The 14,530-nt window shown below is 57.5% G+C and overlaps 2 protein-coding genes across 2 annotated transcripts in view; one reads left to right on the top strand and one right to left on the bottom strand.

Moving 5' to 3' along the window:
* Positions 1-4,308: 4,308 nt before the first annotated feature.
* On the bottom strand, positions 4,309-7,005 carry apg6 (autophagy protein; the record flags this gene model as incomplete). Its single annotated transcript, XM_002952015.1, has 4 exons — positions 4,309-4,559; positions 5,055-5,233; positions 6,044-6,187; positions 6,809-7,005. Coding segments are annotated over 4 exons (771 nt in total), but the record flags the coding sequence as incomplete, so codon positions are not given.
* Positions 7,006-12,730: 5,725 nt separating this feature from the next.
* The window catches only part of fum2 (fumarate hydratase), a gene marked incomplete at both ends in the record, with an annotated part of 5,763 nt that continues 3,963 nt past the window's right edge, over positions 12,731-14,530 (top strand). Inside the window, 3 exons of the mRNA XM_002952102.1 lie at positions 12,731-12,930; positions 13,273-13,393; positions 14,216-14,382. Of these exons, the coding sequence (XP_002952148.1) occupies positions 12,731-12,930; positions 13,273-13,393; positions 14,216-14,382 (488 nt within the window). The remainder of the gene's footprint in view (positions 12,931-13,272; positions 13,394-14,215; positions 14,383-14,530) is intronic.

The following is a 14,530-nucleotide window of genomic DNA, read 5'->3' as shown; positions in this document are numbered from 1 at the left end:
ATCTTCGTCCCTCCCCCTCCCCCTCTTCGCCCACCCCTACTCACCATTCCGAAAAAGCCCCCAGGTCCGCCCATGCCCCCCCTGCCTCCTCGCCCTCCCAGACCTCCGCGCCCCAGGCCCCCCATCCCGGTCATCTGCCGCATCTGCCGGCTGATGAACCAGTAGGTGGCGCCCATGAGCAGCAGCGTGGGGGCCACCTCCAGAAGCACATTCACCAAGCTGACTTCGTCCACATACCTGAGGAAGACGAGCGGTAAAAAAACCGTTAGATGGAACCGTTCATTCATCGTCGGGGGGGGGGGGTATGTAGCTCTAGCTTGTCTAGGGGGCTCCGCAGCCCGCGCGCAGTCTTTCTCTTCTTCACCGCTTTACCCCCCACCCACTCACCCCCAGCTGACCAGGCGGTGCTGCACTGATAGCGATGCGGCACATTACTTTCCTCTCTCCTCCCTTTTCCCCCACCACCCCCCCAACAACCCACATCATCTATATGGGTTTTCCATTTCTACTAAACCCCAACCCCTGCCCATGTAGCGCATCCCCCCGCCCGCTTGCAAGCTAACCGCCGGTCTCCATATTATATAACCCACTCGCTCCGCCTCCTGCCCGCTGTTCCCCTACTGCCATCCCTCCTGCCTGGGTCAGTTAAATCCAAATTTGCCTACCACTCTTGCCTTACCCGCCTTCACGCTCTCTTGGACATTTCCCCCCCGCCTTCATATCCAAATTCAAAATTCAAATGCCCAATCTCATAATATATCTTACCCATTTTCCCCCAAAAGCGCCATTTCACACCCTTTCACTCCTCCAAAGACCAAAAACCCTTTCCTTCACGTCTTGCCTAACACTAAAGATATATATTCATCTTCTCACTCCTTTTTTTATAATCTTCCCCTTCCCTTCCCTTTCCTCCCTTTTCCCCCACGCCCCTTTCCCCCGGGGGCTCCACAACTCGCCCCATAAGACCCACTTGACAGGCACCCTCTGCGAGGGCGGAATACCCAGCTCCCGCTGAGCTTCATCCAGCTTGCGCTCGAACGAGTCCACAGAGCCGATGTGGAAGTAGTACCGCAGCACAGCGCCGCCCGAGCCCCCGGCTCCGGAACCGGCACCGCGGGGGGCGGAGGCGACGGATGAGGCACCTGAGCTATCCGTGATGAAGACCTCCTCATGCTGCTGGTGCTGCTGGTGCTGCTGCTGTGGGAGGCCTACTGCTGCCGATGATGATGATGCGGCGGCGGCAGTAACGGCTCCTGCTGCTGCGGTGAGATCCCCAGATGCCGCGCTGCTCGGTCCAACGAATACCTGATGATCCAACAAGGGGTCCAATAGGTGATATATGAGTGGTGGTGGTGGCGGTGGCGATGGTGTTGGAGGCCGTAGAGGAAGAGGCGGGGGGGGGGGGAAATGGCAAGATGATAAGGGACGTGACGAGTACATGTTCTGGAGGGGCAGGGGAACACGTGTCGATCGGCTATTGCCCTATTGCGAGACCGTCACAAACGCCCATACACAAACACACACACACACACACACACAGTTCTGCACTGCCACCACCGCTGGCGGCCGCTCGGCCGTCGTCGCCGTCATCACCCATCAAGATTGACAGTCACCGATCATCACCGTCATGTCGTCGTCAGCCCCTGACCTTACCAACCCTCCTGCCTCACATCCGCCGCACCGCAACCAACAACCGCCCCTCCCCTCCTTGCCCCTCCCCCCACATCATCCCCTCAACCACCTTTCAACTTCCCCCTCCCGCCTCTGCTGTGCCCATGCGTGCGTGTGTGTATGTGTGTGTTCATTGCCCCCCCGCCCCGCGCTCTGCGCACACCCTATGGCTTCTGTGGGACTGCGGACTCCTACTGGCTCCGAAACCCCTCAATGCAGCGGTTGCAAGGCCCCCCCGCAATCACCATCATGCCATCATCACCATCGTCATGCCATCATCACCATCGTACCATCATCATCATCATCGCGTCGTCGTCCCACTTTCATCGCAACCCAAATGGAACGAACCGGAACCGTATGGTTAAAATCTTCACACCTTGACAATGCTGCCATTCGCCACCTCCAGCCGCGCCACCTGGCCATTCGCCAGCAGCTGGTTTCGGAACTCCTGAAAGGAAATTTCGGATGTGCGCGCACCGCCCTCCCTGCCGCCACTCAGACTGGGACCGAACAGCAGCCATAGGGCCCCCAGCAGCATGGAGTTCATGAGGGTGGCGCCCAGATCTAACTTCTGAGAGTCGGGATCTGCGAAAAAGAAGAAGGCAAGTAGGGGGAAAGAGAGGAGAAAAGGGTTTCGGGGCGACATCAGCATCAGCGGGAATTAGCATCGTGAGAAAAAGGGAGAGATACCAGGCGAGGCGCCAACAGCAGCCACGCTACGAGGAATTGACAATTGGCGCGAGGCAGGGGTGCCGAGGGGTGGGAAGGGGTGGAAGGAGAGAGGACCACATGGGAGAGGGGAACGGGTCGCATTTCGAAATGAAGAACGACAGAGCTTCGGGTACGTCCGCGCCGGCAGGTTCTAATTTAAATGGTGGTTGGTCCCCTCCTGGAATGCCACGGAATGGTGATTGTGGTAATGATGGTGATTCCTGGGCCAGGAAATCACCCAGCAGCCGCTTACCCGGGCCCTCATTACGGTTCTGGTTGCTGCCGCCGCTGCCGCCGATATTACCCTCAGATTTAGATGACTTTGCAGATTTGGAAGCCCCTGTGCCCTGCCCCTTCGGGACGAAGTTCTCAAACCCTGCAGCACGTACAGCATTGCGTCCGGCTTTTTAGCACCCACGGCCACGCCAGGCAGGGACAAATAACGTTATTCCTGGTGATGCTAACCTTTGCGTGGCGCGTTGCTGCCCATGTACCGTCGGAACAGGTTTGCAAGGAAACCCTCCTGCAAACGTTGGCTTGGCGTGAGACCGCGACCTTAACACCGCGGAACCTTGTCCCAGATCTTACAAGACACCCATGTAAACAAACATTTGTATTACAACAGCACACCTGCTTCAGTATGCCGGTGCGAAACACTGAGTGGCTGGCGAGCAAGCCCTTGCGAGCAGCTTGCTTCGAGTACAACCGAGACAGAATAGAGCTCGTTTCTGTAATACATGAGCTTCCAGAGGGTCCCGCGAGCCGGCCGGAGAGCAAACGTTCCGCTAATAGGATTTCGTCGCTGGCGTGGCCATTCTGCTGTTGGTGCAGCAACAACTGAAGTCGTTGCGCACTTCTGCGAAACATTTCGCCTTATCCTGGGGAAAATTACGTAGACCAATATATGCCAGGCGTGGTGGTGGTGCGCGTTCTCGACGTCGCAAGTTCACACAGAAGCACGCAAACTCGTCTGCAACCTATGTGACCTAAAAAGTGACGTAGACCTAGAGAATCGCAATAACACCTGTATCTGCGAATGCTGGAGCACCGGGCAACACATTACATGCCGATTTCAGTTGGTTACTGTACCATCACCTGAGACCAATGGGACGGAATTACGTTTTCCGCTCCCATAGTATAACCCTGCAGAATTGTATCACCCGACGTAAACGTTGCAGCGTACTTTTGTCAACCTCATCTGCTTGCAGGCCATCTGCGTTTGCGACAACCAACGAATTCCCGGAGAACGGCGAGCCACCGTGCCACCCTTAATCAACCAAGTCCTCAACATAGTCTTGGTTACGCTGCGGTATGCATTAAAATTCAATCAACGCCCTCCCTCCGAGAGCCTAAAGCAACTGTCATGCCCACTGCACACAACGTTGCCTCCAGCGTCTCTCCGTCACACTCATTAATCAATAAGCAATGTGAACCTCACTATGCCAAACACATAAGCCGGAGCGCTAGCTTGCTGGACTTCACTGCTCGTGCATCACTGCGGCCCCTCCTGCTCGAGATGCTGCAACTGAGGGACCTCGATGTTCTGGTCCTGCTTCACACACCACTGAAGTGCGATCTGCGGACAATAAGACGCCGCGCCGGCCCGGGGGGGGAGGGGGGCCGCATTCCGGGGCGGGCAAAAGAAGGGTGAGAGCAAGTCAACGTTTGCTGCAGCCTGAGGTTGGTTAACCAAGTCCGCTGCGAAAACACACCGCCTCCATTGATATGCACCCGGTTCCCCAGAAAAAAACTCTGGACAAAATAAAGATAGGACAGGACAGGCCTGCATAATTAGGCGTCAGGACTTTTACCACCACACAGCTTGCAACATGTGAGTTTTTTTCTGGGAGAACCAGGTGCATATAAATGGAGGAGGAGGTGTTTCCAGGTAAACCAAACACCGGGCATGCATGCATGCAGCCAGCCTCAACCGGTAAAACTGCTCTGCCGCCCCAGCTGCTGGGGATGCCCCAAATTGCAAGCTGCACCTCGGCTCCTCCGCCATCGGCGCTGCCGTACAGTACGGGGCACTACATGGTGCCTTACCTTGAGATTTGCGAGCATGAACTTGAGCGCCTTGGTCCAGCGCACATCCTTGTTGAGGGTGAGCTTGATGGTGTGGTTATTGACCTTATCACCGTCGATAGGGAACGGAAAGTTGAACTGCGTGGGCTTGCCTGCAGAGTATCCGGGTTGACGGTGAGGGGTTGTATGTGAGCTGGGGAGAGGAGGGGTTTTGGCCCCTAGAGAAGAGGGCGGATCTGTCACAACTCAAAAATTCAGAAAAAATAAACCTGAACATCTAGAAAGCATGGAAGAAAAGAGGGATTGAAGACAGAAGTGATGGCAGGCAATTCAAGCCGGAAAGGACGCATGGACAACCTGTGCCATGAAGGGTTATATGACACCGTGGCCCAATGACTACGGAGCGCGCGCACCACACGCCCTAGGCCAGAAGTCCCATGCAAGAAGAGCAATAAACTGATCAAGATGACGACTGACGACTGTCGACTGACTTCCCAGCAAGAATGGTGTCGCCCCAGATTACTCCTAGATGGCTAAGGGCTCCAGGGGCCCCTGAATACCCCCGGTTCCCTGACCCCCTTTCCTTGACAGCAGCTTCACACTCGCTCGTGGTTCTCTTCTTTTCCCCAGCCTCTCCTGGACCTCACCGCCTTGCAGGTCCTTCTTCTTCGCGTGCTCGCCGAACTCCCGCAGACACGCCAGGTACGCCACCATGGCTCGGTCGTAGTTGGCGGACCAGAGCTTGGACACGGGTCCGAACAGGTCGTACGTGGCCCGCTTATCCGCCACACGAGGGTGGGAGCCCATGGGCAGCAGCCGGTGCTGACTGAACTGCAGCTTGCACATCTGGAAAGATGGCGAGGTCAAGGGGGGGGACCGAGGGCGAGGTCAAGGGGGGGGACCGAGGGCGAGGTCAAGGGCGAGGTCAAGGGCGAGGTCAAGGGCGAGGTCAAGGGCGAGGTCAAGGGCGAGGTCAAGGGCGAGGTCAAGGGCGAGGTCAAGGGCGAGGTCAAGGGCGAGGTCAAGGGCGAGGTCAAGGGCGAGGTCAAGGGCGAGGTCAAGGGCGAGGTCAAGGGCGAGGTCAAGGGCGAGGTCAAGGGCGAGGTCAAGGGGAAATGAGATGCGTCAAGACGTAATAGAAACAACTTGCTGTTGAAGGGGCGGCTGGGGCGTGAGAGCGGGGAGGGGAGAGGTGCTCGTGGACGGGCGAAGCCGCGGGCCGAAAAACACATAGGTACGGCAGCAACGGTACGGCAGCAACGGAAGGGCCAACTCAATGGTGGAGGTGCAAAAAGGGTGATGAGGGGCAGTTCATCCGGGGGTCAAGGGGTCAAACAGTGCGGTACAGGTAATGCTGCACAACCGGAACACAGCCTCCTGTCAACGTCAACCACGTGCACGACCACACCCGATTGAAAGTGTGTGTGTGTGGGGGGGGGAAGACGACCCACGAACGAGTGAAGCTGCTGCCAGATCAAGAGTGGACCAGACGTGTGTGTGTGTGTGTGTGTCTGTGTCTGTGGGGGGGGGTTGTCGCTCAACGGGTAGCATTCCTTTCTTCCATCTCCTGCACCCAATCAACATCATCATCATCACCAACATCATCACCAACATCATCACCAACATCATCACCAACATCATCATCAACATCACCTGGGCCATGGTGTGCAGGAGCAGCACCGCCTGCCCCCACGCCGCGTTAATCTCGTCCCACTCCACAGGCACCTCGGGCGTGCGACCCAGCCGGAAGCCGCTGATGGTGCCGAAGGGACCATCGTGCCTGTGTGTGCGTGTGCGTGTGCGTGTACGCGTGTGTGTACGTGTGTGTGTATATACCGCCACCCGCAGCACCCCCAGCAATGGAAGTGGGTGGGTGGGCGGGGAAATGGGTGGGAAGGGGGGGGAGGCGGGGGATAAGGAAGCCGGCCGAGGGGCAGTGGGGATTCCACCAGAAGGAAGAACATGGCCAATACCCAAACACAACACGCGTATGCACACACGCGTCCCCAGTTTTCCTCCACTCTCCCTCCCCTCTCCCGACTTCTGGCGCATCAGTCTTTCCTTGGCATCACCTTCACTCGCTCACGTGGTTCGTCTTCTCCCCTCTCCCGCCCAGAAGCCACACGTGGGGGAAGCCCGACTTGCCTCACCCACACCACACTCTGACGCCATAGTCCCACGATTCCCACTACCGCCTCCCTCCCCTCCACCAGCCTCCCCGAAGTTACCCTCCCCTGCTTCTCGCATTGTGAGCTCGACCCATTGCTTCCCCCTTCCCCGAACTTCCTACTTCCCTCCCCCCCACCGTTAAACACTCCCCCCACGTGACAGCTTCCCGCCCGGAAAAACCTCTCCCCCCCTCCTTCCCCTCCGCATTCTCCATCCTCATCTCCATCCTTACCAGATCTTGAATGCGTCGTACAGTACGGATGTGTTTTTCAGCAGCTGCAATCGCTGGCCCGCCCTGTCGATCTTGGCCAGCAGCGCGCCCCGCTCCTCAGTATGCGCTCGCAGCAGCAGCTCCAGGTCGTTCACGTCGTTCCAGTAACGCTCCTCTAACGAATCCAGGTCAGCGGCGGCGGCGGACAGGGAAGCCAGCTCCGAAGCCACGACAGCCAGCTCGGACTCCAAGACCTCCGCTCGAGCCCTGCATTTATCATTTTTTACGCGTTAATGGTGTTTATGGTGGTCATAGTGCGCGGGAACTCTACATGTAAATGTTAAAAATCAACTGCCGATGTGGTGTTCCGATGTGGTATTTGGGTGTACGTGTGTTCTTAGCGTGTGTGTGGAGCAGCAGCTAAGACTGCAAGACGCGAGGAAAGTCACAAGACCCTAAAAGAGGGATGTGACACGTGTCTGTGCATGTATGTGTGTGTGTGTGTGTGCGCGCGGTAATGGCCCCAGGGTGAGGGATGGGAGGAGATTGCCTGCAAAATGGATAGGGTAGGGGGAGAGGTGAAAGGGTTTTCCAACCCCCCCCCACCTCTCCTGATCGCGCTCCTGCTCCAGGCGGCTGATGTCCTCCAGCTGGTACTCCTCCTCAGCGTCGCGAGCAGCGACAGCCGGCTCCGAAACCACGGCCGCCGTCGGGACCCCGCCGCTACCCCCACTGTCGCTACGACCCGCCGCCGGCCCCGGAGGAGGCATGGATACCTCCAGCTGCATCAGACAAGCACTGTATGCCGCGATTTCCCGCTCGGCCTCCGCAATCTGAACGGTTTGGAAGTTAACATTTAGGATTTGAATTTTTTATTTTTTTGAATCGGGTCTAACAAAGTTTAAACTTGGGGACTGTTTTTCAGGTGCCGCTTAACGGAGATGAGCTTTACTAAAATTATCATTACATAAAACTAAACAATGACGAGCGATCCACCCACCTGGGCGCTCTGCCATTCCTCTTTACAATCTCCGTGGCTTGCACACTTTATTACAACACGAAAAACAAGCGACGAAACATACAGACGCACATTACCTTCTATCATTCCCCCCTCTGCTCCGAAACCTACCCGGAGCCCAGGACCGCAATTTCCTCCTCCTCCAGATGCCCCCAGCATACCCCCACCCAGCCACACATCTTTCTTTTCCCCTCGCTGGGTGGAAAACCCCCGGGGGACATAGTGCCCCCGGGTTTCTGGTTTGGTGGCCTTTCCTCCTAAACCCTCCCTCCCACTCCCGCCCTGGATTACACCCTCCCCCCCCCGGGGGCCCTACCTGCGCCTCCATCTCCTCTTTAAGCTGCCCCACGCAGTCCATACACAGTGGGTGATCGACCTGGCCACACGTCAAGTGCCGTGTCGGGACGCGTTTTAACCCCCGGGGAAAATCATAAATCACAGTTTACGAGCACAGAACGCCATTAATGGCACCACTTAAAAACGGCATGCATACATACATACATACATACATACATACATACATACATACATACATGCAAACTGCGGTCCAACCCCCTGACCAGCCCCGAGGAAGATGAGGCTTTGGCCAACGGGGTTGTAGGGGGGAAGGACTGGAAGAGGGCACGGATCCACCATCCGTGGATCCCACTGCGACCGGTCCTGCACACATCGCGAAAACGTGTGTGTGTATACCTGTGTGTTTGTCGATGCCAGCTCAAAGAGGTGCGCCAGGGCCTGCAGCTTGGAGTCCAGACCCGACCCAGCAGGACCGCCACCACCACCGCCGCCTGCGGGGCTGCCGTACTCCATCTCTACTTCCGTACTCGCTTGCAAGAAACCCCCGCCGCCGCCGCCGCCGCTAGCAGTCGTCACTGGGGCGGTGCCGCCACGCCGAAATGAAGACGGCTGTGGGGGAGAAGCACTCGGTGGCGCGTAGCCGAACTGCTGTTGTTGTTGTTGCTGCTGCTGGGCGGAGGTGGAGGAGAGGGTGGGGGTGTTCGAGGAGGGAGTTCGAGGTTGGGTAGTGGGCGATTGCGACGGTCCCGGCGGCGGCGGTGGCGGCGGTGTCTGCGAGGTGGCGGCTGCCGTCACTTGGTTAGAGGCACCTGGCTGCTGTTGCTGTTGCTGCTGCTGTTGCTGCTGGGATAGCAGCGACCGCGGCGGCGGCGGCGACTTTCCCGAGGGTTGCTGTGCACCAGACAAGACTGCCCCAGCTGCGCCTGGGCCGCCCGGCTGCTGCTGCTGCTGTTGTTGTTGGTGGTGGTGATGTTGCATTTGTTGGAGGGCTTGGAGATGCAGTGCGCTGACTCCGGATGGCAGGGGCATATTGGTGTAGGGTGTGTGTGACCCGGGGGTCGGTCTCAGCAACGAGGCGGCACCTAGCACCACGAAGCTCTCCTCTAGACCGCGTGGCGGCAGTAGCTGCTGTTGCTGCTGCTGCTGTTGCTGAAGGTGGGTAAGAGGTGGTGCCTGCGGCGGCAGTAGCTGCTGGGGAGGGGACTGCCGCCGCTGCTGTAGCTGCTGCAAATGGGCTTGCTGAGCGCCTTGCTGCAGCGAGGGTTGAAGCTGCTGCTGCTGTTGTTGCAACTGCTGCTGCTGCTGTGGGCCTTGGTGCTGCTGCTGCTGCTGGTGATGCTGGTGTAGTTGGTGTTGGGTGGCCTGATAGGAGGGAGGGACGCCGCCGGTTGGGGGCAGGCCTGGAAAGTGGGATGCGCGGGAAGAAATTTTGACACAGGATAATAAGAACCAGGAGAGGACGGCAGGGGAAGAAAGTAAAAAGATGCCGGTAAATATTCTGCTGTCCGTAATCCGCCAGCTGATTGATTGCGCACCTCATCTTACCCAAACATAACACCCCATCCCCACCACGTCCTAGATGTCCACGTGCGGCGGTTTCTGCAACGTCAACCCTTGGCCGGGTATAATCCCCCCCCCCCAGCCCCTCGATTAGCGCGTCTAAAAGTTTCCTTTCCGGAGCCTTTCCGTACAGTTCCAGCGAAGGGCAGACCATCCATGGCGGAACGACGATTTGCAGTTTTGTGGAAGCGACTTTTGTGGAAGCATGAGCACCATCATCCATCATATTTACGGATATGGAGCAAAAAAACGAGTGTTGTGACGCACCCTGGCGCTTGCCGTCCAGCACGATGAAGGACTCGTCGACATTCGTATGGTCAAAGACGCTTGCGTTGAGATGGGGGGGCACAAGGAGGCCCCTTCCTCCTGCCCATGGCACCGATTCGGCCGCTTCAAGGTTGCCCACAAGGGTAAGTCGAGCGCGGCACAATTGGCAAGTGAATGTGTAAGAGCCCTCCATTTGTGAAGCAGCAATGTAACAAAGACTAGGTTTTCTTCATCACTATTTGCCTAAATGGCAGGCTTGACTGGAACACAGTTGCTTCAACTCCATTAGGAGTGCCTCAAATCTAAACAAGTAGCCAGGGTGAGGCTGCCTTACATTATTACAAGTTCAAACAAATATTAATTTTATTGGCAATTGTCATCAGTAAGGGATGGGCTTTCCGGAACGTACAACAAGTAGGGGACCCACGGCCGGTTGACGGTGCCGAGGAAATCCAGATCAGCTCCCCCATCATTTGCATTTTCCCTCTAACCCCCAAAACATCTCCGTTGCCGTTTCCATCGCAGATGCTCGGCCCTTCACCATCTCGATTGCTGCTCCTGTCTGCGCGCTGCTGTACCAACTGGTCCGGTAGCGCTGCCACCACTGCCGCAGGAGGAGCAGCAGCGGCAGTGTTGAAAGAGGCCATGATAACCCTGACCAACCCAAGGCGCCATGCAACCCTCCAGGTTAACTCCACTCCTGCCGGAGCAGGTATTTACCGCCTTGTTAGACTTCAACAGTGCGCCGCGACCCACGGGCCTGCGGGGCTTGTGATGCGCTCAGGAGGGAGCCATTACGGCTCCAAGCCGTAATAAAACAAAGGCACACCAACCTTACACTACAAGTACCAATATATTACTCGACCTTGTTGTGACATGTTGCATCATTTGGTTTAGTCGATATCGGTACCTACTACCATACCGTTCTCAAGGGGGGTTTCACACGACCGTCAAAAACGCTCTGTTTTCACCCCAAAAGGTAACCGCAGTAACCGCCAAGGAAGCCCAACCCGACAGAGTTTGGGAATCAACCCACCAAGCTCTAGAATTTGAAAATAGCAGCGCCATGCAAAGCTAAACAACATTATCGCGAACCGACCAACGACATGTCGCGCCGCGTGGTTTTCCCTCACACGCACACTCACACCCACACTCACTCCCCGGAGGTCCAACCGCCCAACCACCGCCCAACCACCGCCCAACCACCGCCCAACCACCCCCCTTTAGTCCAATCCTCTGAGCCCCGCTGAGCACCAGCCCGAACTGGCCCGCTCCGTCCGGCCCCGGCCCCGGCCCCGCGGCCCTGGTCTCTCCACATCCCGCCTCTGGTTGCAGGCGCGACGGAGAAGGGCTCGGCCGTGGCGAACCCTTACGGCAAGTTCACGCACACACTCGCCCCCAGGGGAGCTCGGGATGATGCTGACCCGGGCAGCGAGAAGGACAACCCCGGGTGTCGCGTGGGAACATCATCGCCGTCACCATTGTCGTCACCATCATCATCATCATCATCATCGTCAGCAGCAGCAGCAGCAGAATCCGCAGCATCCGCAGCAGCAGGAACCCCGATGGAGCCCAAGCAGCCGTCATCCCCGCGTCCAACAGCAGGTAAAACTCTGGGGGTTGCGGGGTTGAGGTCGAAACAGTGGCGGTGGTGGGGGGAAAAGGTGGGTAGGTAGGGCGGCCGAGCCCTAAGCCCCTACCTTCTTACCTTGAACTATCCCTCACCACACCGCACCTACCCTCATCACAGACTCTTCCCCCCGCCCGCCCCTCACCTACCCTCATCACAGACTCTTCCCCCCGCCCGCCCCTCACCTACCCTCATCACAGACTCTTCCCCCCGCCCGCCCCTCACCTACCCTCATCACAGACTCTTCCCCCCGCCCGCCCCTCACCTACCCTCATCACCCGTGTGCCCTTGTGGAGGTGGAGGTGGTGCGCAAGATGCCATAGGGCCCTGGAAAAAGCATTGCGTTCATGAGGCTGCGACGACGCCGTTTTGCCCCTTCTTAACTGCCCTTTTTTGCTGTAGCCACATAAACGTATGAATGAAAAGCTCTTCCTCATGAAATCCTGTTCCCTCTGGTTCTCAAATCAAAATCAAAATCGTACACAAAAAGAATGATTTTGAAGACCTTTCGTTTTATCTCCCACTTCGGCGGCTTATCAGTGAAGGCAGTATTATAGCCTGCCCACCAAGCTTTGACTCCAAAAACTCCCCCCGACACACAACACAACGAACATCATATGATAACCTCATCTTTGACATGGATCAATATGCGTGCTGCCATACGCCGTGAGGCTAGTCCGACTGTATGCCGTGCAACTATGCCGTGCAACTATGCTACATGACGACACGCCCTTCAATCTTGCCGACTAGGCTGCCGTTCCCGCGGCCCCAGCGGGGGCCCGGATGTTCATATTCGCGCTCACAGCGGCAGCAGCAGCGCCGGCGAGGGTGGAGTCGGCAACGATGGCGGCAGTAGCAGCAGTGGCTGGGGCAGGCAAGGGCCGCGTAGCGGCCGTACGGCCGTACGGATTGAGAAGGTGCGTAACGAATAATAACAATTACAAATGTATACGTACTACATACAGGGGGAGCAGTCAAGCGGTTTGGATTGGGCAGTACGGCAATGGACCTTGTCGTACATGGTTCAGTGGATCCCATGGGTCGTGTACGAGCGAACGACGGAACATAAAAGGATGACGGACTGACGAGTGTGGCGACAAACACCCCCGCGAACACGCAGCTTCATGTCGTACCGTCTCCATGTTGCCACACAGGGTGTGACAGGAGCCACATGAACCTCGGAGGCCACAAACCCATCACATGTGCAGTTACCCGCCCCACCCAACACCCACTCACCCAACACCCACCCACCCACCCGCAACCGCTCAGAACGAGACATAAACCAACTTTCGCAACTTCCACTAACGACCAACGGCCAACGACCAACCCCATACAGGATACGATGGGTCCAGTGGAGGTGCCCGCGGACAGGTGCGGCCCTGTGCTTGATGTGTGTGTGTGTGTGTGTGTGTGTGTGTGTGTGTGTGTGTGTCCGGGGATTACCCACTTCCCCCGGGTCGTTTAGCAAACTCGTCAAAACCATATCCCTCCCACGCACCCACCGGTCACCTCCTCAAGCACTGGGTGCTCCGGACGTCGACAGTCCATGTGCGGTGCTGTGCGCGTTGTGCAGTTTTTTTGCATTTTGTAAATTTGTTTGATAATTTCTGCCACCCGGGCCTGCCCACCCGCTGTCAAGTTCATATTACCTCTTCTTCGTGGCGTAATTCCCGCCCAAATCACTATGCCGTACGCCGTACCCCATGTATTCAGATACTGGGGTGCTCAAACACAGCGCGCGCTGGAGCACTTCCAGTTTGGTGACCCCCACACGGAGCGGGTGCCGGAGGCGCTCATCCGGGCGCTGGGGCTGGTGAAGAGAGCGGCGGCGGAGGTGCGTGTGTCCGAGCGTGTGTGTGTGTCTGTGTCTATGTCTATATCTGTGTCTATATCTGTGTGTATGTCTGTGCGTATGTCGTCTATGTGTGTGTTCATATTCTGAGCGCGATTGCGTGTGTGCGTGCGTGTGTGCGTGCGTGTATGTGTGTGTGTGTGTGTGTTTTGATAAGCGGAAAGCCGGATGAAGAAAGCACTGAGAATGAAGCCAACATGTATGTACGTATGTATGTGCGCGTGTGCGTGTGCGTGTGTAGGGTCTTGATGCGCGAGTGTATGCACATTTCAGCGTGGAGCTGTACGGAACACTGCCGGGGGGGGGTGTCAAAGCGCTTCGAGAGTGCCGTGTTTCAGGGGGGCCTGGGCAACTACGTGTTGTGGGGGTAAGGGGGGTGGGTAGGAGGGGGGGGAGTGGAGGGGTGGACAGACTGGTACGAAGTGAGGGGTAGGGGGGTAGGGGGAAAACGTCATTGCACCAGACTCTGGCCGCCGAGCGCAGGAAAAGTTGGTGTTGTACAGATTCGTGTAAGGTTTTTTAACCCTGGTTTTCCCCCCTCCCAATCTTCTCTGCCCCAGTCATCTACCTCCTCACCCCGTGCTCTTTTCCTGTGCACGATTATCCAGCCGGGACTTTCAAGTCCAGCTTTCCAACCCCCCGGCGTCTTTTCCCCTCAACCCCCAAAACACTTCCGCGGATGGGTAAATGACGTGTATGTACGTATGTATGTGTCTGTTTAGTTACCTAAGCCGTGACTGTGCGAGTGTGTATATATGTATACATGTATGTGTATATGTATGTTTGTGCGCGTGTCAAACGCAGGTCAACACGCAGGCGGGGCTGTTGCGTCCCGAGCTGGGTCGCGCGGTCATGGCGGCTGCGGGGGAGGTGGCGGAGGGCCGCCTGGGCGCCCACTTCCCGCTGCTGACCTGGCAGACCGGCAGCGGCACGCAGACCAACATGAACGCCAACGAGGTTATCGCGAGGAGGTCGGGAAAAGGGGGGAGGGGGGACGGGGGAGGGGTAGGAGGGGGGGAGGGGTAGGAGGGGGGGGGGTAGTAGGAGGGGGGGACGGGGGAGGGGGGGGTAGGAGGGGGGGGGAACGGGGAGGGGGGGTAGGAGTAGGGGGGGGGGACC

This window comes from Volvox carteri, assembly GCF_000143455.1.
Source record: "Volvox carteri f. nagariensis unplaced genomic scaffold VOLCAscaffold_27, whole genome shotgun sequence".
Taxonomy (NCBI): Eukaryota; Viridiplantae; Chlorophyta; class Chlorophyceae; order Chlamydomonadales; family Volvocaceae; genus Volvox; species Volvox carteri.
The sequence above is the reverse complement of the archived record's forward strand: the minus strand, read 5'-3'. Positions and strand labels throughout refer to the sequence as shown.